This window comes from Anomaloglossus baeobatrachus, chromosome 6, assembly GCF_048569485.1.
Source record: "Anomaloglossus baeobatrachus isolate aAnoBae1 chromosome 6, aAnoBae1.hap1, whole genome shotgun sequence".
NCBI lineage: Eukaryota > Metazoa > Chordata > Amphibia > Anura > Aromobatidae > Anomaloglossus > Anomaloglossus baeobatrachus.
Window position 1 is genome coordinate 7,831,050 of NC_134358.1, and position 23,275 is coordinate 7,854,324.

The 23,275-nt window shown below is 51.3% G+C and overlaps 2 protein-coding genes across 2 annotated transcripts in view; both read right to left on the reverse strand.

Annotated features, from left to right (window-relative positions):
- The window catches only part of LOC142316921 (uncharacterized), a 282,067-nt gene that overhangs the window by 195,596 nt on the left and 63,196 nt on the right, over positions 1–23,275 (reverse strand). The gene's annotated exons all lie outside the window — the stretch shown is intronic.
- The window catches only part of LOC142316920 (gastrula zinc finger protein XlCGF66.1-like), a 29,223-nt gene that overhangs the window by 2,510 nt on the left and 3,438 nt on the right, over positions 1–23,275 (reverse strand). Inside the window, exons 2-4 of the mRNA XM_075352698.1 lie at positions 15,401–15,504; positions 2,019–2,201; positions 1,819–1,942 (exon numbers count right to left, since the gene is read on the reverse strand). Coding sequence (XP_075208813.1) covers positions 1,819–1,942; positions 2,019–2,201; positions 15,401–15,478 — 385 coding nt within the window. The 5' untranslated portion in view covers positions 15,479–15,504. The remainder of the gene's footprint in view (positions 1–1,818; positions 1,943–2,018; positions 2,202–15,400; positions 15,505–23,275) is intronic.

The window sequence follows — 23,275 nt, forward strand, 5'->3', positions numbered from 1 at the left end:
TGACTTCTCTAGGTACAGCAACCTCCCATTGCTTGACTTCTCTAGGTACAACAACCTCCCATTGCTTGTCTTCTCTAGGTACAACAACCTCCCATTGCTTGACTTCTAGAAACGTTATGTGAACAATGATGATTTTCCCACTTTGAGGAGACATGCATTAAAATTTACATCTGTGTTCGGAACAACTCATTGCTGCGAGCAGTTCTTGTCAAAGCTTTCCATCGCCAAGAGTCGACGCCGCTCGACTGACCGATACAAACTTGCCAGTAGTAACATCATCAATACCGCCTAACATTGCACGGCTCACCAAAGACAAGACGTTCCAGCCATCACATTAAGTGGGAGTTATTTCAATGTGTGACTAAATATAGTGGGCTAATGTCTAAGTGATAATTTTATCCCCCACCCTAGCGTGTCAATGTCTTCTTTTGTATTGCGTTATCCATTATTCTTTATTCCACTATTGTCTGGTGTTGGGAATTATAGTTGTGTATGAGCTACTGTAGCCCATAGGTTTATAGGACATGACTGTTATTCTCTGCTTGTTATGAAAAGTTAATAAACTTCAGTTATAAAAAAAAATAAAATAAATAAAAAAAAAATCAGTTAATTTTATACGGCCCCCGAATAATGTTACAAATATCCAAATGGCCCTCGGCACAAAAAAGGTTCCCCACTCCTGCTGTATACACTAACATAGATAAAGGGATCTATAGAAAAAGTATTTCGAAGGTTCTTTTACCATATGCTAATGAGTGAGGGGAGTAGTCCCATGGGCGTTAGTTCCACAGCCAGTCGCCCTCACTAGCATGTTAGTACACCCCTGTGGGCGTGCTAACATGCTAATGGAGGTGACTGGCCAGGGAACTAAAGCCCAGGGAACTAGTCCCCGCGCTCATTAGGATATGGTAAAAGATCTTTAGAAATACTTTTTCTATAGATCTCTTTATCTATGCTAGTGTATACAGGGACGGTTAGGCAGGGATTAGCAATATGTACAGAACTGCTCGTGTTCTGGGTGCATAATAGACCTGACAGGTTCCCTTTTAAATGTATATTTTCTTTTGGCAGTCACAGGGTTAATGTAAGTTTTCCTTGCTAGCAGCAGCTTATTAACTCTGCCCAGGTGATTGCTCTGATGACCACTTCCAGCATGGGTAAATAACCTCTGCTTCCTGCAGGGGGTGCCGGTTATTCAGTTCACTTTGGAGCTAGGCCTGGAGCTGTGAGGAGGTGCTTACTGCTGCTGCTGCTGACCGTTGTGTTGCTGTGTGTGAATTTAGCTTGTTTTGTTACTTTCTCCTTTCCGTGTTACCCCTCCCTGTACACCTTTCGTTGTCCCGTGGTGTTGGTTAGTGGTGTGCATGAGTTTTGTTTTTACCCGTCTGTCAGTATTTATCAGTGGGGTTTTTGACTTCTGTCCTGGCACTGTCAACTTGGGTGGTGGGTTGTGGTGGTGGGGGGTCTTATCATCAGGGTCAAGGACTGGAGATAGGGAGATGCTGGGGGCCCAGGCCTTGCTACCTTCAAGCGTAGGTCTGTGTTAAGAGATATAATAGGGTATGCTAGTCTGAGGGCCAGCTCAGGGGCTCCATTCCAGTCACCCCCCATTTCTGTCACCCCCGTGACACAATGACTGAAGCATCAACCACTCGATGTCTGGTGAAACATTTCTGTGATGTGGATTTCGCTACAAACAATTATATTACACATCATGGATTTCTTTTTTGAGACGGACATGAGATGTCCTCACAGACTTTTATATCAGTATTGGATGTTTGTCTTACATTGCAATCATTCTATTACGTCTCCTCTTACCCTGTGATGTCGGGGGCCGGTCGTTCTCCATCATGACCTCCTCGTACAGATCCTTGTGTCCTTCCAGATACTCCCACTCCTCCATGGAGAAATAGACGGCTGTGTAACGACACCTTATAGGAACCTGACAACACACAATGATAGCATTATTACCCAGAATCCTCCAGTACCGGTCATTTATAATGTCCCTGCAGTCCTACCTCTCCGGTCAGCAGCTCGATCATCTTGTTGGTGAGTTCTAGAATCTTCTTATTGTTCCTCTCATGCATCAGTGAGTGAGGGGGAGGGGCTGTGATTGGGGCCTGCCTTCTGCTCCGCCCTTCTGACTCATGGCTGTCGGGAGTCGCACAGTCACCTAAGGTCTTCTTCACTATTGTGTAATCCTGTGTATGGACAGAGACATCACAGATACCTTTCTAGAGGATTATAATCTGCCTCCTTCCACCCAATGTTCCTTGATCTGTAAACTAGACCTTTTAATATTTCAACAAACCTTTCCAACATTATTTTGTCACGATGTACAATAGTTATTGATGCCTTTCACAATCACTGATCTCAGGGAGACCAGCCAGAGAAAACACTGCCGGCAGCCAGCAAAAGCGCTCAACACAGTGAAATCCTAGGTGCATTGCCCCCTGGAAGTATGCAAATCAAAAAAGGTCCGTGGAGCCTCTGTTAGGAGTCTCGACACAGAAAATAGCCAGATATCCCTCCGGGAGTTACCCAATCAAGGAGTGGCTCTTTTTACAGGAGACCACCATAACCTCCATATTAAGAGGCCCATTTAGTCAATATCCAACCAGCAAGACAAAACAAAAGAGGCTCCACGGACCTTTTTTGATTTGCATATGACTCGCCCACCCCAGGGCTGTGGGACACCCGGTGCCGGGCCGGACTAGTCCGGTGGTAGTCAGTGGTGGCTGGGCCCGGCTCCGTGGCCCTGGTGGGTGTCAGTAGAATATGTGGCTTGGTGAATAAAGTTGTGTTCGTGACGCCACCTGTGGCATGCGGCTATTAAGCCGCCGCTGCTGTGTGAGGCCTCCGGGATGATGTTATGGCAGCAATGGTGGTACTGCTCCCCACAGGTGGAGCAATGCCCGGGGCACAGTTGGTGCTTGTGAATGTCTATGCAGCTGAAATAACAGAGACCACTTCAAGGGTGCAGTTCAAGTTCTTTACTCACACTTCTTGTCACAGCGCTGTAGGGACCCTTGGACTGCTGGGACCACTGTCAGGGACCTCCGCCGTTTCTGGGTGATTCTAAGAGTGAAAGCCGGTACCCTTCTCTTAGTGTCTCTTTCTTCTGCTGTCTTCCTTAGCCTTGCCTTTGATAGGATGAACCTGGCTTGGCCTCCACTAAAGCCTCCAGGCTGGGGGGTCACCTGTCGGCTGATTACCCCTTTTCTGGAAGTTCTGCTATGGGTTCTGGCCCGGGGAGTCTACAACATTCCCTGGGCCTCGGTTTTTACTGTTTGGAGATGATCTTTGCACTCCTCCAGTCTCTAGGGACCGTCCCCTGTCGCAGCTTGATCCCTCCACCGATGTTCTTGTGGAACAGGCCACCGTAGCTCTAAACTGCCCCGACAGCTATACAGACTACCCGTGGCCCTGCGACTCCTATCTTCTACGTGGTGTCACCTGGACCTCTGGGTCCCAGGATCTTCACCAGGAAGCGTCTCCTTCTGTTTCTCTGCTCCTGTCTGACTTGGAGCTTCCTTTCTTTCTTTCTTTTCTCCTCCTTGCCTGCCTCCAGCAGGCCTCCTCCTCCCTCCTTTCTCTCGTTCTTCTTCTCCAACTACATGCTGGCTCCTCACTCTCTCACTCCCTGAGGTAGACTAACTAAACTTGACCTTCCTCTCTGTGTCTGCTCTCAGATGGCTCCTCCCACCTCCCCAGTTGCCCTGGTCTACCCTATAGGAGCAGGGATGGGTCTTATGACCCCTCCCAGCATGCAGCATGGGAGGGTTGTCTGCCACTTTCCCTGGTCCCAGTGTGTTCCTAGCAATGGGTGTAGTGTGGATTTACCAGGGGACCGGAGTTCACTCTCTTCCTCTCTCAGAATGGGGCATCACACCGCTGGATGGGGTGCAATGACCTGTGGCGACGGAAGCCTCAGGGGCGCCACACATACTTCCCAGGGGGTAATGCACCTAGGATTTCACTGTGTTGAGCTCCCTCATTGGCTGCCGGCAGTGTTTTCTCTGGCTGGTCTCCCCGAGATCAGTGATTGTTTTGTCTTGCTGGTCTACTAGGCATTGCTCCCACCTAGCCAGAACCCTACTCCACACTGATGAGGGGCAAAACCCCGAAACAGCTGACTGTGGATGGATACCTGGCCTTGGTATTTCCCTTGTCATATCTTTAAACTTGTCAAAGAGTTGGATATTGACTAAATGGGCCACTTAATATGGTGGTTATGGTGGTCTCCTTAAAAAGGGCCACTCCTTGGCTAGTTCCTTCCCGGAGGGATATCTGGCTATTTTCTGTATCGAGACTCCTAACAGAGGCTCCACGGACCTTTTTTGATTTGCGTTATTGTACATCGTGAAGATGCTCCAGATTCTCAGGCGTTATATACTCTTCCTACAATCTTGACTTTGGTGACTTACACCGAATATACAGCCGTCATCAAACCACAATGTCCGGCTTCTATAGAAGAGATGGTAGAGCCTAGAACGCAGCCACTTTCCAACTGATTAACTTAGTGACATACTTTACTTTGTAAGGGTGAATAAAGAGGTCTCTCTGTCGAATTTCACCTATTGTACTGCTATAGTGGGGAAAATAACTATCTGAGCTTCTGCCTATTTTGCAAGTTTTCCACCTACACAGAATGGAGAGGGCTGTAATTTTTATTGTAGGTAACTTCAACTGTGACAGAATAAAAAAATCCAAAAAATCCCATTGTAGGATTTATACTTAATCTGCATTTTATTGCATGAAATAAGTTCTCCGACCAAACAGCATAAATTCGGTCTCACAGACCTGTTATTGTTATTTTAAGAAGCTCCTACTCTGCACTCCTTACCTGGATTAATTGCACCTGTTTGACCCCGTTACTTGTATAAGAGACGCCTGTGGACACACTCAATCACACTCCAACCTCTCCACCATGGCCAAGACCAAAGAGCTGTCTATCGACACCAGGAAGAAGTGTAGACCTGGACAAGGCTGGGATGAGCTACAGCACAATAGGCAAGCAGCTTGGTGAGAAGGCAACAACTGTTGGCGTAATTATTAGAAAATGGTAGAAACACAAGATAAAGTTGAAACCAGACTTTTCCATCCACTCTATAGACACATCTGCAGGTTTTTCCCTCCGTTCTCTATAAAAGATACATTTGCAGGTTTTTCCCTCCTCTCTCTATAAAAGACACATCTGCATTTTTTTCTCACTATCTCATGAAATCAGAATAAACCTTTCCCATTTTCGTTCAATTAGGAACCAAATTTATTTCTACTTGCCAAATTCCAGAATAATGAGAGAGAGAGCGAGCGAGAGAGAGCGAGCGAGCGAGAGTGAGAGAGAGCGAGCGAGAGGGCGAGCGCGAGAGAGAGCAAGAGCGAGAGCGAGAGAGAATGATTTCAGGCATTTTTATTACTTTCTGCACAGTGAGAAGTTTCCATACACTAAGAGTACTATGCCTTTACACAATATGGGACCGCCCATATGATGATGTTATGTCTTTGGAAGCTTCTGATAGGTTTATTGGTAACATCTGAGTTAATTACAGACACACCTGTGGATGTATTGTAATGCAAACTGAAACACACGGCTTCTCTGTGTAGCATCATGGGGAAGTCAGAAGAAATCAGCCAAGATCTCAGGAGGAAAATTGTGGACCTGCACAAGTCTGTTTCATCCTTGGGTGCAATTTCCAGATACCTGAAGATGCCTCATTCATCTGTACAAACAATTATTCACAAGTACAGACAAGCTGGGAATGTCCAGCCATCATACCGCTCAGGAAGGAGACAGGTTCTGTGTACCAGAGAGGAACGTGCTTTGGTCAGACATGTGCAGATCAACCCAAGAACAAAAGCAAAAGACCTTGTGAAGATGCTGGCGGAAGCTGGTAACATTGTGTCATTATCCACAGTGATACGAGTACTGTATACACATGGGCTGAAAGACCACTCTGCCAGGAAGAAGCCATTACTCCAAAAGAAACAGAAAAAGCCAGGTTAATGTTTGTAAACACAACCTGAACAAAGACCTTAATATGTGGAGACGTCCTGTGATCTGATGAAACTAAAATTGAACTGTTTGGCCATAATAACCATTGTTACATTTGGAGGAACAAGGGAGAAGGTTTGAAGCCTAAAAACCATCCCAACTGTGACACATGGGGGCGGCAGCATCATGGTGTGGGTGTGTTTTGCTGCAGGAGGGACTGGGACTTCACACAATAGATGTCGTCATGAGGAGAGAAGATTATGTGACCATACTGAAGAACATCTCAAGACATCAGCCAGGAACTTACAGCATGGATGGAAATGGGTCTCAATCCTATGGAAAAATGTATGGGCAAAGCTGAAAAGGCCAAAGCGACTGGCGACCTCCAAACAAGGCTCAGCTACACCAGATCTGTCAGGATGAATTGGCCCAAATTCCACCAACTATTGTGAGAAGCTTCTGGAAGGATCCAAAACGTTTTAACAAGTCACACCGTTTAAGGGCAATGCCACCAAATACTAATGACATGGAGGAAACGTTACTGTGCAGAAAGTAAGAAAAATGCCGGAAAACATTCTCTCTCTCTCATTATTCTGGGGAGCAGAGGGAAAAACCTGCAGATGTGTCTGTATAGACAGCGGAGGGGAAAAACCTGAAGATGTCTTTATAGACAGCGAGGGAAAAACCTGCAGATGTGTCTGTATAGAGAGCGGAGGGAAAAACCTGCAGATGTGTCTTTATAGAAAATGGAGGGAATAAGCCAGGGCTACACAGGAGGACCTGGTCAATGACCTGAAGAGAGCAGAGGCCAGATTCTCAAAAATTACCATTAGTAACTGAAGAGTGCTGGGACCACAGTCTCAAAGATTACCGTTAGTAACACACTACGCCGTCATGGATTACAATCCTGCCGGACACACAAGGTCCCCCTTCTCAAACCAGCACATGTCCAGGCCCAAGTTCACCAATGACCATCTGGATGATCCAGAGGAGGCATGGGAGAAGGTCAAGTGGTCAGATGAGACCAAAATAGGAAGGCGAAGAAGGATGAGTACAAGCCCAAGAACCCCGACCCAACCATGAAGCATGGAGGTGGAAGGGTGGAAGCATCATACTTTGGGTGGGCTTTTCTGGAAAGGGGGCCAGATGCCTACACAGTATTAAAGGGAGGATGGATTTCTGGAGTTTTTTTTATTCTGTCACAGGTGAAGTTACCTACGATACAAATTACAGATCGCTCCATTCTGTGTAGGGGAAAACCTGCAAAATCTGTAGAGGATCAAATCCTTATTTCTCCCATATGTTGATCCAGATGAAGGCAAGCGTGAAGGTTCCTCATCTACAACCAATCCCCAGGAGTGTAATAATCATTGCTTGTAATAGTGTTACACTTAATTAAGAGCTGTGGATCCTTTATGGTGAGTGCCCACGATTCACCCACAATGTGTCCTAGCCGCAGTGTCATCCCTCCTGCGCAGACGCTAGTGTTCTCCACAAGAGGACGCAACATCCGTGCCCACAATTCACCCACAATGTTTCCTAGCCGCAGTGTCATCCCTCCTGCACAGACGCTAGTGTTCTCCACAAGAGGACGCAACGTCCGTGCCCACAATTCACCCACAATGTTTCCTAGCCGCAGTGTCATCCCTCCTGCGCAGACGCTAGTGTTCTCCACAAGAGGACGCAACGTCCGTCCCCACGATTCCCCCACGATGTTTCCTAGCTGCAGTGTCATCCCTCCTGCGCAGACGCTAGTGTTCTCCACAAGAGGACGCAACGTCCGTGCCCACGATTCACCCACAATGTTTCCTAGCCGCAGTGTCATCCCTCCTGCACAGACGCTAGTGTTCTCCACAAGAGGACGCAGCGTCCGTGCCCACGATTCACCCACAATGTGTCCTAGCCGCAGTGTCATCCCTCCTGCACAGACGCTAGTGTTCTCCACAAGAGGACGCAGCGTCCGTGCCCACGATTCACCCACAATGTTTCCTAGCCGCAGTGTCATCCCTCCTGCACAGACGCTAGTGTTCTCCACAAGAGGACGCAGTGTCCGTCCCCAAGATTCACTCACGATGTTTCCTAGCCGCAGTGTCATCCCTCCTGTGCAGACGCTAGTGTTCTCCACAAGAGGACGCAACGTCCGTGCCCACGATTCACCCACAATGTTTCCTAGCCGCAGTGTCATCCCTCCTGTGCAGACGCTAGTGTTCTCCACAAGCGGACGCAGCGTCCGTACCCACGATTCACCCACAATGTGTCCTAGCCGCAGTGTCATCCCTCCTGTGCAGACGCTAGTGTTCTCCACGAGAGGACGCAACGTCCGTGCCCACGATTCACCTACAATGTTTCCTAGCCGCAGTGTCATCCCTCCTGCACAGACGCTAGTGTTCTCCACGAGAGGACGCAACGTCCGTGCCCACGATTCCCCCACGATGTTTCCTAGCCGCAGTGTCATCCCTCCTGCGCAGACGCTAGTGTTCTCCACAAGAGGACGCAACGTCCGTGCCCACGATTCACCCACAATGTTTCCTAGCCGCAGTGTCATCCCTCCTGCGCAGACGCTAGTGTTCTCCACAAGAGGACGCAACGTCCGTCCCCACGATTCCCCCACGATGTTTCCTAGCCGCAGTGTCATCCCTCCTGCGCAGACGCTAGTGTTCTCCACAAGAGGACACAGCGTCCGTGCCCACGATTCACCCACAATGTTTCCTGGCCGCAGTGTCATCCCTCCTGCACAGACGCTAGTGTTCTCCACAAGAGGACGCAGCGTCCGTGCCCACGATTCACCCACAATGTTTCCTAGCCGCAGTGTCATCCCTCCTGCACAGACGCTAGTGTTCTCCACAAGAGGACGCAGTGTCCGTCCCCAAGATTCACTCACGATGTTTCCTAGCCGCAGTGTCATCCCTCCTGTGCAGACGCTAGTGTTCTCCACAAGAGGACGCAACGTCCGTGCCCACGATTCACCCACAATGTTTCCTAGCCGCAGTGTCATCCCTCCTGTGCAGACGCTAGTGTTCTCCACAAGCGGACGCAGCGTCCGTACCCACGATTCACCCACAATGTGTCCTAGCCGCAGTGTCATCCCTCCTGTGCAGACGCTAGTGTTCTCCACGAGAGGACGCAACGTCCATGCCCACGATTCACCTACAATGTGTCCTAGCCGCAGTGTCATCCCTCCTGCGCAGACGCTAGTGTTCTCCACAAGAGGACGCAGCGTCCGTGCCCACGATTCACCCACAATGTTTCCTAGCCGCAGTGTCATCCCTCCTGTGCAGACGCTAGTGTTCTCCACAAGAGGACGCAACGTCCGTGCCCACGATTCACCCACAATGTTTTCTAGCCGCAGTGTCATCCCTCCTGCGCAGACGCTAGTGTTCTCCACGAGAGGACGCAGCGTCCGTGCCCACGATTCACCTACAATGTTTCCTAGCCGCAGTGTCATCCCTCCTGCACAGACGCTAGTGTTCTCCACGAGAGGACGCAGCGTCCGTCCCCACGATTCCCCCACGATGTTTCCTAGCCGCAGTGTCATCCCTCCTGCGCAGACGCTAGTGTTCTCCACAAGAGGACGCAACGTCCGTGCCCACGATTCACCCACAATGTTTCCTAGCCGCAGTGTCATCCCTCCTGCACAGACGCTAGTGTTCTCCACAAGAGGACGCAACGTCCGTCCCCACGATTCACCCACAATGTTTCCTAGCCGCAGTGTCATCCCTCCTGCGCAGACGCTAGTGTTCTCCACAAGAGGACGCAACGTCCGTCCCCACGATTCCCCCACAATGTTTCCTAGCCGCAGTGTCATCCCTCCTGCGCAGACGCTAGTGTTCTCCACAAGAGGACGCAACGTCCGTCCCCACGATTCCCCCACGATGTTTCCTAGCCGCAGTGTCATCCCTCCTGCGCAGACGCTAGTGTTCTCCACAAGAGGATGCAGCGTCCGTGCCCACGATTCACCCACAATGTTTCCTAGCCGCAGTGTCATCCCTCCTGCGCAGACGCTAGTGTTCTCCACAAGAGGACGCAACGTCCGTGCCCACAATTCACCCACAATGTTTCCTAGCCGCAGTGTCATCCCTCCTGCGCAGACGCTAGTGTTCTCCACAAGAGGACGCAGCGTCCGTGCCCACGATTCACCCACAATGTTTCCTAGCCGCAGTGTCATCCCTCCTGCACAGACGCTAGTGTTCTCCACAAGAGGACGCAACGCCCGTGCCCACGATTCACCCACAATGTTTCCTAGCCGCAGTGTCATCCCTCCTGCGCAGACGCTAGTGTTCTCCACAAGAGGACGCAACGTCCGTGCCCACAATTCACCCACAATGTTTCCTAGCCGCAGTGTCATCCCTCCTGCGCAGACGCTAGTGTTCTCCACAAGAGGACGCAACGTCCGTCCCCACGATTCACCTACAATGTTTCCTAGCCGCAGTGTCATCCCTCCTGCACAGACGCTAGTGTTCTCCACAAGAGGACGCAGCGTCCGTGCCCACGATTCACCCACAATGTTTCCTAGCCGCAGTGTCATCCCTCCAGCGCAGACGCTAGTGTTCTCCACAAGAGGACGCAACGTCCGTGCCCACGATTCACCCACAATGTTTCCTAGCCGCAGTGTCATCCCTCCTGCGCAGACGCTAGTGTTCTCCACGAGAGGACGCAGCGTCCGTCCCCACGATTCACCCACAATGTTTCCTAGCCGCAGTGTCATCCCTCCTGCACAGACGCTAGTGTTCTCCACAAGAGGATGCAGCGTCCGTGCCCACGATTCACCCACAATGTTTCCTAGCCGCAGTGTCATCCCTCCTGCGCAGACGCTAGTGTTCTCCACGAGAGGACGCAGCGTCCGTGCCCACGATTCACCTACAATGTTTCCTAGCCGCAGTGTCATCCCTCCTGCGCAGACGCTAGTGTTCTCCACAAGAGGACGCAGCGTCCGTGCCCACGATTCACCCACAATGTTTCCTAGCCACAGTGTCATCCCTCCTGCACAGACGCTAGTGTTCTCCACAAGAGGACGCAACGTCCGTCCCCACGATTCACCCACAATGTGTCCTAGCCGCAGTGTCATCCCTCCAGCGCAGACGCTAGTGTTCTCCACAAGAGGACGCAACGTCCTTGCCCACAATTCACCCACAATGTGTCCTAGCCACAGTGTCACCCCTCCTGTGCAGACGCTAGTGTTCTCCACAAGAGGACGCAACGTCCGTGCCCACAATTCACCCACAATGTTTCCTAGCCGCAGTGTCATCCCTCCTGTGCAGATGCTAGTGTTCTCCACGAGAGGACGCAACGTCCGTGCCCACAATTCACCCACAATGTTTCCTAGCCGCAGTGTCATCCCTCCTGCACAGACGCTAGTGTTCTCCACAAGAGGACGCAGCGTCCGTGCCCACGATTCACCCACAATGTTTCCTAGCCACAGTGTCATCCCTCCTGTGCAGACGCTAGTGTTCTCCACAAGAGGACGCAACGTCCGTGCCCACGATTCACCCACAATGTTTCCTAGCCGCAGTGTCATCCCTCCTGCGCAGACGCTAGTGTTCTCCACGAGAGGACGCAGCGTCCGTGCCCACGATTCACCCACAATGTTTCCTAGCCGCAGTGTCATCCCTCCTGTGCAGATGCTAGTGTTCTCCACAAGAGGACGCAACGTCCGTGCCCACGATTCACCCACAATGTTTCCTAGCCGCAGTGTCATCCCTCCTGCACAGACGCTAGTGTTCTCCATAAGAGGACGCAGCGTCCGTGCCCACGATTCCTGATCGTTGCAGCCTCAGAGGTTTGTTGTTTTTTTTTTTTTTTTTAGCAAATTCACTGTAATAACTTTCTTTCGGGGGGGACCGCAGCCTCACCGCTCTTACAGAAAAGAACCAGATCTACTCTACATTAGTTTAGATCATGGGTTCCAACTCATAAGCCACATGTAGCTCGTGGCCCCTGAGGTGTGACTCTCGGCCGTATACTCTAGTGAGTGCCACTCAACTGTATCCGTCTCCGCAGGTGGCATTTTTACTTGTGAGCAAGAAAAGAAAAATCTCCAGTCATAATAGAAAACATACTTTTTGCTTCAGTTAAAAATCTCTTTATTGATCCATTAAAAATAGAGATGACATTAGTCAGGCACCAGGAATAATTAAATAATCAATAAATAATTACTGGATAAGGGACACTTGGAACATTACTACAGTGCCTTGCGAAAGTATTCAGCCCCTTGAATTCTTCAACCTTTTCCCACATTTCAGGCTTCAAACATAAAGATAAAATGTTAATGTTCTGGGGAAGAATCAGCAACAAGTGACACAATTGTGAAGAGGAAGGAAATTTATTGCTTATTATAAACTTTTATAAGCAATAAATAACTGAAAATTGGGGCGTGCAATATTATTCATCCCCTGTAAGTGAATACTTTGTAGCGCCCCCTTTTGCTGCGATTACAGCTGCAGTCTCTTGGGGTATGTGTCTATTAGTTTTGCACATGGAGAGGCTGAAATTCTCGCCCATTCTTTGTAAACAGCTGGAGCTGAGTGAGGTTGGATGGAGGCGTTTGTGAACAGCAGTTTTCAGCTCTTTCCACAGGTTCTCGATTGGGTTCAGGTCTGGACTGTGACTTGGCCATTCTAACACCTGGATACGGTTATTTGTGAACCATTCCATTGTAGATTTTGCTTTATGTTTGGGATCATTGTTTTGTTGGAAGACAAATCTCCGTCCAAGTCTCAGGTCTTTAGCAAACTCCAACAGGTTTTCTTCAAGAATGTTCCTGTATTTGGCTCCATCCATCTTCCCATCAATTGTAACCATCTTCCCTGTCCCTGCTAAAGAAAAGCAGGCCCAAACCATGATGCTGCCACCACCATGTTGGACAGTGGGGATGGTGTGTTCAGGGTGATGAGCTGTGTTGCTTATCGTTTGGCATTGTGCCCACATAATGTGATTTTGGATTCATCTGAGCAGAGCACCTTCTTCCACATGTTTGGGGTCTCCAGGTGGCTTGTGGCAAACTTTACATGATATTTTTTATGGATATCTGTGAGAAATGGCTTTCTTCTTGCCACTCTTCCATAAAGGCCAGATTTGTGCAGTGACTGATTGTTGTGCTATGGACAGACTCTCCCACCTCAGCTGTAGATCTCTGCAGATCATCCGGAGGGATCATGGGCCTCTTGGCTGCGTCTCTGATCAGTCTTCTCCTTGTGTGAGATGATAGTTTGGATGGGCGGCCGGGTCTTGGTAGATTTGTAGTGGTATGATACTCCTATTTCAATATGATCGCTTGCACAGGGCTTCTTGGGATGTGTAAAGTTGTGGAAATCTTTTTGTAACCAAATCCGGCTTTAAACTTCTCCACAACAGTATCACGGACCTGCCTGTTGTGTTCCTTGGTCTTCATGATGCTCTCTGCGCTTTACACAGAACCCTGAGACTATCACAGAGCAGGGGCATTATACGGAGACTTGATCACACAGGGGCTTATATTTATCATCATCAGTCATTTAGGACAACATTGCATCATTCAGAGACCCTCAATCAACTTCTGGAGGGAGTTTGCTGCACTGAAAGTAAAGGGGATGAATAATATTGCACGCCCCAATTTACAGTTATTTATTTTTTATAAAAGTTTAACATAAGCAATAAATTTCCTTTATCTTCACAATTGTGTCTGTGACGCCCTGGCAAAACCAGGTAGTCACAAATAGGCCCCTATACAACCCCTTTCCCCCACTTAGGAAACACACAGCCAACCGAAAAAACCCTAGTCACCCCCCTTAGAGAAAGATAGACACACCAGTGGGCGTGACCAGGCGGTTGGACACGCCCACTGAGGGGTCCAGACAGCCCAGGGCGGAAAAACAGTAGTGAGTGCAGTTTGGAGTTGAGTTTGGAGAGGAGTGTGGGCTGGGGCTAAGTGTAGCTCAAGCAGGAAAGTTCAAGTTGAGCGGTGCCAGGGTAGCAGCCCTAGTGCCACTGGCTAGGAGGCAGACGGTGGTCTCCATCAGCAGGAGACGGGAAGATGGCTTGGCAGAACCGAGGTGGACCGGGACAGGGTTGTAGCCCGCCGGTACCGACACGGGGAACCAACACGGAAACCGTAGCACAAAGGGGGGTACTCGGACCCTGAAGCTAGAACCGGAAACAAGCCAACTGGTTAATTCACTGATTGAGGCCAGGACTAGAGGTTCTGTCCCACCCAAAGTCCCTCATAGAAGACAACAGCCCACCGATAGGGATAAGAGGTCAGCGCCAGGGCCCATAGATCCCACGGGCCAGCGTCTGCGGGCACTGCTCCTTAGGCCACATCCAGCTGGGAGCGGACTCCTGAGTTTCAGACTAGGAAGTCCACCTTACACAAGACAGTGCAGAGGAAAAGGATAGAAACCACATGCCGGATGGGGGACCCGAATGCAAACGCCCGCGGCATCGGCCACCAGCACCTTGGTTTACCAGAGACTTGTGTGGTTTATTAACTGTGAATACACAAACACTGTCTGCGGTTGCTACACCCTGCACTGAGACACCGGGTCCCGGGGCAACCATCCCTACCCATGGAGGGGTTAACAACTAGCTGCACAACATCTCCCCCGGGTGCCCTACAACAGCAGCGGTGGTGTCCCACCTCACCACACACCCTGGGTGTCGTCACAAACTTAATACGGCCTAGCCCGTACATTAACGTCCCCCTTTTTATTCGGCGTGTCCGCGAGACCCCCGGGCCCGGGAGACCCTCGAGCCACCACTCCAGAAGGCCCGGACCCGAGAAGCGCCAGCTGCTAGCACGGGGGCGGCACACACCCACTTGTTGTTGATTCACCATAACATTAACATTTTTATCTTTATGTTTAAAGCCTGAAATGTGGGAAAAGGGTGAAAAATTCAAGGGGGCTGAATACTTTTGCAAGGCACTGTATTTGTTATGGAGGCTCTGAAGGGCATTATTACTACATTAAAAGAGGGCACTGGGGCCATGAATGATTTACAAGAGGGTAACGGGGCTTCTATCACTTTATGGAGAATTATACCGTCATATGGTCACACTGGGGGCTACGACTATTGCTTTGCACAGAATTTGGCTCATCTCTCAGAGCGGAGTGTGGTAAGGGAGGTTTGGGTTCTCCTGCTCTACATGAATAAGCCCAAGTCTTGGCCAATCGTTCCACCTTTCTGCCAGACTCCGTCCATCCGATTCTCCTGGTTGTTGGTTCTCCCGTCTTCCTTATAAAGTGCCTACTTGCCATTCTCACCCCCCTACATCATTCCTGTTCTCACATCTTCACATTTTCGGCAGTTGCCTTCATTTACGACCTTGTAATGTCTGGGAGGCGTTCTACAGGGCACTGGATGGTTCCTCACACCTCCCTCTCCTGGGGTTACAGGTAAAATAATACAAGTCAGAGAAATATAGACGTTTACCTCTCCGGTCAACAGGTAGATGATCTCCAGGGTGAAGCTTAATATTCTTTTGGCAATTTTGTTCTGGTGCTTGTCCATGTTTCGTGGATTATTCAGGAAAAGGACTGTTTTGGACGGGAATATAAGAGAAGTGAGTGACTGGGAGGGATTGAGGCCTTCAGAGACCTTTATAAAACAGGAGACGCTCTGACATCATTTGTAATATACAAAATCGCACTTATTCAGCTTTTTCTCAGAGCTGTCACCGCATGGATTGAAGGAGCTTGCTCCACCGGAGACATAACTGATGAGTACACCTCTTGGACCAGCATTTACTTGGTTAACTGGGGTACTCCGAAGCGCAAGGAGAGGCAGCCCCCCATCTGGATGGAGGGGTCCAATTTTATATATTTTTTTCTATACTATATATATATATATGTTATGTCCCCCTCGTCAACGAAGGTCTTACTGGGGGATAATTTTTAGACCGAGGTGAATTTGTATATTTGGAGGATTGATAATTCGGCCAAGGGTTTGAAGTCTGATTTTCTCTGTGTCCTGTTGAGTTGGTTTTCCTGCATCACATATGCTGGAAAAACCTTACGAACACTGAAGCTAAGGGTCAAATTTCTTTGGAGATTGTGATTGCTTATGTTTATGCTGGGGCATATTGGAACTTCAGTAGTCTTACAAATAATCTTACCCACCCTAGGACCAAAATGATGGTAAAACATCACACTGTGTGTGGGGCACTATGGAGGCATCATACTGTGTGTGGGGCACTATGAGGGCATCATACTGTGTGTGGGGCACTACGGGGGCATCAAACTGTGTGTGGGGCACTATGATGGCATCATACTGTGTGTGGGGCACTATGATGGCATCATACTGTGTGTGGGGCACTATGATGGCATCATACTGTGTGTGGGGCACTATGAGGGCATCATACTGTGTGTGGGGCACTATGATGACATCATACTGTGTGTGGGGCACTATGGAGGCATCATACTGTGTGTGGGGCACTATGATGGCATCATACTGTGTGTGGGGCACTATGAGGGCATCATACTGTGTGTGGGGCACTATGAGGGCATCATACTGTGTGTGGGGCACTATGGGGGCATCATACTGTGTGTGGGGCACTATGGAGGCATCATACTGTGTGTGGGGCACTATGATGGCATCATACTGTGTGTGGGGCACTATGATGGCATCATACTGTGTGTGGGGCACTATGATGGCATCATACTGTGTGTGGGGCACTATGATGGCATCATACTGTGTGTGGGGCACTATAGGGGCATCATACTGTGTGTGGGGCACTATGATGGCATCATACTGTGTGTGGGGCACTATGATGGCATCATACTGTGTGTGGGGCACTATGATGGCATCATACTGTGTGGGGAACTATGGAGGCATCACCACGTGTGTGGGGCACTATGAGGGCATCATTCTGTGTGTGGGGCATAATGGGAGCTTCACACTGTGTGTGGGACACTATGGAGGCATCCACGTGTGTTGGGGCACTATGCAGACATCATACTGTGTGGGAGGCCCTATGGGGGCATCATACTGTGTGAGAGGCACTATGGGGGCATCATACTGTGTGAGAGGCACTATGGGGGCATCATACTGTGTGTGTGTGTGTGGCACTATGGGGGCATCAAACTGTGTGGGAGGCACTATGGGGGCATCATACTGTGTGGGAGGCACTATGGGGACATCATACTGTGTGGGAGGCACTATGGGGGCATCATACTGTGTGGGAGGCACTATGGGGACATCATACTGTGTGGGAGGCACTATGGGGGCATCATACTGTGTGGGAGGCACTATGGGGGCATCATACTGTGTGGGAGGCACTATGGGGGCATCATACTGTGTGGGAGGCACTATGGGGGCATCATACTGTGTGGGAGGCCCTATGGGGGCATCATACTGTGTGGGAGGCACTATGGGGGCATCATACTGTGTGGGAGGCCCTATGGGGGCATCATACTGTGTGGGAGGCACTATGGGGGCATCATACTGTGTGGGGGCACTATGGGGGCATCATACTGTGTGGGGGCACTATGGGGGCATCATACTGTGTGGGGGCACTATGGGGGCATCATACTGTGTGGGAGGCACTATGGGGGCATCATACTGTGTGGGAGGCACTATGGGGGCATCATACTGTGTGGGAGGCACTATGGGGGCATCATACTGTGTGGGAGGCACTATGGGGGCATCAAACTGTGTGGGAGGCACTATGGGGGCATCCTACTGTGTGGGAGGCACTATGGGGGCATCAAACTGTGTGGGAGGCACTATGGGGGCATCCTACTGTGTGGGAGGCACTATGGGGGCATCCTACTGTGTGGGAGGCACTATGGGGGCATCATACTGTGTGGGAGGCACTATGGGGACATCATACTGTGTGGGAGGCACTATGGGGGCATCATACTGTGTGGGAGGCACTATGGGGGCATCATACTGTGTGGGAGGCACTATGGGGGCATCATACTGTGTGGGAGGCCCTATGGGGGCATCATACTGTGTGGGAGGCACTATGGGGGCATCATACTGTGTGGGAGGCCCTATGGGGGCATCATACTGTGTGGGAGGCCCTATGGGGGCATCATACTGTGTGGGAGGCACTATGGGGGCATCATACTGTGTGGGGGCACTATGGGGGCATCATACTGTGTGGGGGCACTATGGGGGCATCATACTGTGTGGGGGCACTATGGGGGCATCATACTGTGTGGGAGGCACTATGGGGGCATCATACTGTGTGGGAGGCACTATGGGGGCATCATACTGTGTGGGAGGCACTATGGGGGCATCATACTGTGTGGGAGGCACTATGGGGGCATCAAACTGTGTGGGAGGCACTATGGGGGCATCCTACTGTGTGGGAGGCACTATGGGGGCATCCTACTGTGTGGGAGGCACTATGGGGGCATCCTACTGTGTGGGAGGCACTATGGGGGCATCATACTGTGTGGGAGGCACTATGGGGGCATCATACTGTGTGGGGGCACTATGGGGGCATCATACTGTGTGGGAGGCCCTATGGGGGCATCATACTGTGTGGGAGGCCCTATGGGGGCATCATACTGTGTGGGAGGCCCTATGGGGGCATCATACTGTGTGGGAGGCCCTATGGGGGCATCATACTGTGTGGGAGGCCCTATGGGGGCATCATACTGTGTGGGAGGCCCTATGGGGGCATCATACTGTGTGGGAGGCCCTATGGGGGCATCATACTGTGTGGGAGGCCCTATGGGGGCATCATACTGTGTGGAAGGCCCTATGGGGGCATCATACTGTGTGGGAGGCCCTATGGGGGCATCATACTGTGTGGGAGGCCCTATGGGGGCATCATACTGTGTGGGAGGCCCTATGGGGGCATCATACTGTGTGGAAGGCCCTATGGGGGCATCATACTGTGTGGAAGGCCCTATGGGGGCATCATACTGTGTGGAAGGCCCTATGGGGGCATCATACTGTGTGGAAGGCCCTATGGGGGCATCATACTTTGTGGAAGGCCCTATGGGGGCATCATACTGTGTGGAAGGCCCTATAGGGGCATCATACTGTGTGGGAGGCCCTATGGGGGCATCATACTGTGTGGGAGGCCCTATGGGGGCATCATACTGTGTGGGAGGCCCTATGGGGGCATCATACTGTGTGGGAGGCCCTATGGGGGCATCATACTGTGTGGGAGGCCCTATGGGGGCATCATACTGTGTGGAAGGCACTATGGGGGCATCATACTGTGTGGAAGGCACTATGGGGGCATCATACTGTGTGAGAGGCACTATGGGGGCATCATACTGTGTGAGAGGCACTATGGGGGCATCATACTGTGTGGGAGGCACTATGGGGGCATCATACTGTGTGTGGGAGGCACAATGGGGGCATCATACTGTGTGTGGGAGGCACTATGGGGGCATCATACTGTGTGTGGGAGGCACTATGGGGGCATCATACTGTGTGGGAGGCACTATGGGGGCATCATACTGTGTGGGAGGCACTATGGGGGCATCATACTGTGTGGGAGGCACTATGGGGGCATCATACTGTGTGGGAGGCACTATGGGGGCATCATACTGTGTGGGAGGCACTATGGGGGCATCATACTGTGTGGGAGGCACTATGGGGGCATCATACTGTGTGGGAGGCACTATGGGGGCATCATACTGTGTGGGAGGCACTATGGGGGCATCATACTGTGTGGGAGGCACTATGGGGGCATCATACTGTGTGGGAGGCACTATGGGGGCATCATACTGTGTGGGAGGCACTATGGGGGCATCATACTGTGTGGGAGGCACTATGGGGGCATCATACTGTGTGGGAGGCACTATGGGGGCATCATACTGTGTGGGAGGCACTATGGGGGCATCATACTGTGTGGGAGGCACTATGGGGGCATCATACTGTGTGGCAGGCACTATGGGGGCATCATACTGTGTGGGAGGCACTATGGGGGCATCATACTGTGTGGGAGGCACTATGGGGGCATCATACTGTGTGGGAGGCACTATGGGGGCATCATACTGTGTGGGAGGCACTATGGGGGCATCATACTGTGTGGGAGGCACTATGGGGGCATCATACTGTGTGGGAGGCACTATGGGGGCATCATACTGTGTGGGAGGCACTATGGGGGCATCATACTGTGTGGGAGGCACTATGGGGGCATCATACTGTGTGGGAGGCACTATGGGGGCATCATACTGTGTGGGAGGCACTATGGGGGCATCATACTGTGTGGGAGGCACTATGGGGGCATCATACTGTGTGGGAGGCACTATGGGGGCATCATACTGTGTGGGAGGCACTATGGGGGCATCATACTGTGTGTGGGTGCACTATGGGGGCATCATACTGTGTGTGGGGGCAGTATGGGGGTATTATACTGTGTGTGTGGGCAGTATGGGGGCATCATTCTGTGTGGGGGCAGTATGGGGGTATTATACTGTGTGTGTCGGGGCAGTATGGGGGTATTATACTGTGTGTGGGGCACTATGGGGGCATCATACTGTGTGTGGGGGCATCATACTGTGTGTGGGGCACTATGGGGGTATTATACTGTGTGTGGGGGCAGTATGGGGGTATTATACTGTGTGTGGGGGCAGTATGGGGGCATCATAATGTGTGTGGGGGCAGTATGGGGGTATCATACTGTGTGTGGGGGCAGTATGGGGGCATCATACTGTGTGTGGGGGCAGTATGGGGGCATCATACTGTGTGTGGGGGCAGTATGGGGGCATCATACTGTGTGTGGGGGCAGTATGGGGGCATCATACTGTGTGTGGGGCACTATGGGGGTATTATACTGTGTGTGTGGGGCAGTATGGGGGTATTATACTGTGTGTGGGGCACTATGGGGGCATCATACTGTGTGTGGGGGCATCATACTGTGTGTGGGGCACTATGGGGGTATTATACTGTGTGTGGGGGCAGTATGGGGGTATTATACTGTGTGTGGGGGCAGTATGGGGGCATCATAATGTGTGTGGGGGCAGTATGGGGGCATCATACTGTGTGTGGGGGCAGTATGGGGGCATCATACTGTGTGTGGGGGCAGTATGGGGGCATCATACTGTGTGTGGGGGCAGTATGGGGGCATCATACTGTGTGTGGGGCAGTATGGGGGTATTATACTGTGTGTGGGGGCATCATACTGTGTGTGGGGGGGCAGTATGGGGGCATCATACTGTGTGGGGGGCAGTATGGGGGTATTATACTGTGTGTGGGGCAGTATGGGGGTATTATACTGTGTGTGGGGGCAGTATGGGGGGCATGTGGAACACTAGTGTGCGTTACTAGGAGAGTATGTGTGTGTGGGGGCAGTATGGGGGCATCATACTGTGTGTGGGGGCAGTATGGGGGCATCATACTGTGTGTGGGGGCAGTATGGGGGCATTATACTGTGTGTGGGGGCAGTATGGGGGCATCATACTGTGTGGGAGGCCCTATGGGGGCATCATACTGTGTGGGAGGCCCTATGGGGGCATCATACTGTGTGGAAGGCCCTATGGGGGCATCATACTGTGTGGAAGGCCCTATGGGGGCATCATACTGTGTGGAAGGCCCTATGGGGGCATCATACTGTGTGGAAGGCCCTATGGGGGCATCATACTGTGTGGAAGGCCCTATGGGGGCATCATACTGTGTGGAAGGCCCTATGGGGGCATCATACTGTGTGGGAGGCCCTATGGGGGCATCATACTGTGTGGGAGGCACTATGGGGGCATCATACTGTGTGGGAGGCACTATGGGGGCATCATACTGTGTGAGAGGCACTATGGGGGCATCAAACTGTGTGGGAGGCACTATGGGGGCATCATACTGTGTGTGGGAGGCACAATGGGGGCATCATACTGTGTGTGGGAGGCTCTATGGGGGCATCATACTGTGTGGGAGGCACTATGGGGGCATCATACTGTGTGGGAGGCACTATGGGGGCATCATACTGTGTGGGAGGCACTATGGGGGCATCATACTGTGTGGGAGGCACTATGGGGGCATCATACTGTGTGGGAGGCACTATGGGGGCATCATACTGTGTGGGAGGCACTATGGGGGCATCATACTGTGTGGGAGGCACTATGGGGGCATCATACTGTGTGGGAGGCACTATGGGGGCATCATACTGTGTGGGAGACACTATGGGGGCATCATACTGTGTGGGAGGCACTATGGGGGCATCATACTGTGTGGCAGGCACTATGGGGGCATCATACTGTGTGGGAGGCACTATGGGGGCATCATACTGTGTGGGAGGCACTATGGGGGCATCATACTGTGTGGGAGGCACTATGGGGGCATCATACTGTGTGGGAGGCACTATGGGGGCATCATACTGTGTGGGAGGCACTATGGGGGCATCATACTGTGTGGGAGGCACTATGGGGGCATCATACTGTGTGGGAGGCACTATGGGGGCATCATACTGTGTGGGAGGCACTATGGGGGCATCATACTGTGTGTGGGGGCACTATGGGGGCATCATACTGTGTGTGGGGGCACTATGGGGGTATTATACTGTGTGTGTGTGGGCAGTATGGGGGCATCATTCTGTGTGGGGGCAGTATGGGGGTATTATACTGTGTGTGGGGGCAGTATGGGGGTATTATACTGTGTGTGGGGGCAGTATGGGGGGCATGTGGAACACTAGTGTGCGTTACTAGGAGAGTATGTGTGTGTGGGGGCAGTATGGGGGCATCATACTGTGTGTGGGGGCAGTATGGGGGCATCATACTGTGTGTGGGGGCAGTATGGGGGTATTATACTGTGTGTGGGGGCAGTATGGGGGTATTATACTGTGTGTGGGGGCAGTATGGGGGTATTATACTGTGTGTGGGGCAGTATGGGGGTATTATACTGTGTGTGGGGCAGTATGGGGGTATTATACTGTGTGTGGGGGCAGTATGGGGGTATTATACTGTGTGTGGGGGCAGTATGGGGGTATTATACTGTGTGTGGGGGCAGTATGGGGGTATTATACTGTGTGTGGGGGCAGTATGGGGGTATTATACTGTGTGTGGGGCAGTATGGGGGTATTATACTGTGTGTGGGGCAGTATGGGGGTATTATACTGTGTGTGGGGGCAGTATGGGGGTATTATACTGTGTGTGGGGGCAGTATGGGGGTATTATACTGTGTGTGGGGCAGTATGGGGGTATTATACTGTGTGTGGGGCAGTATGGGGGTATTATACTGTGTGTGGGGGCAGTATGGGGGTATTATACTGTGTGTGGGGCAGTATGGGGGTATTATACTGTGTGTGGGGGCAGTATGGGGGTATTATACTGTGTGTGGGGGCAGTATGGGGGTATTATACTGTGTGTGGGGCAGTATGGGGGTATTATACTGTGTGTGGGGGCAGTATGGGGG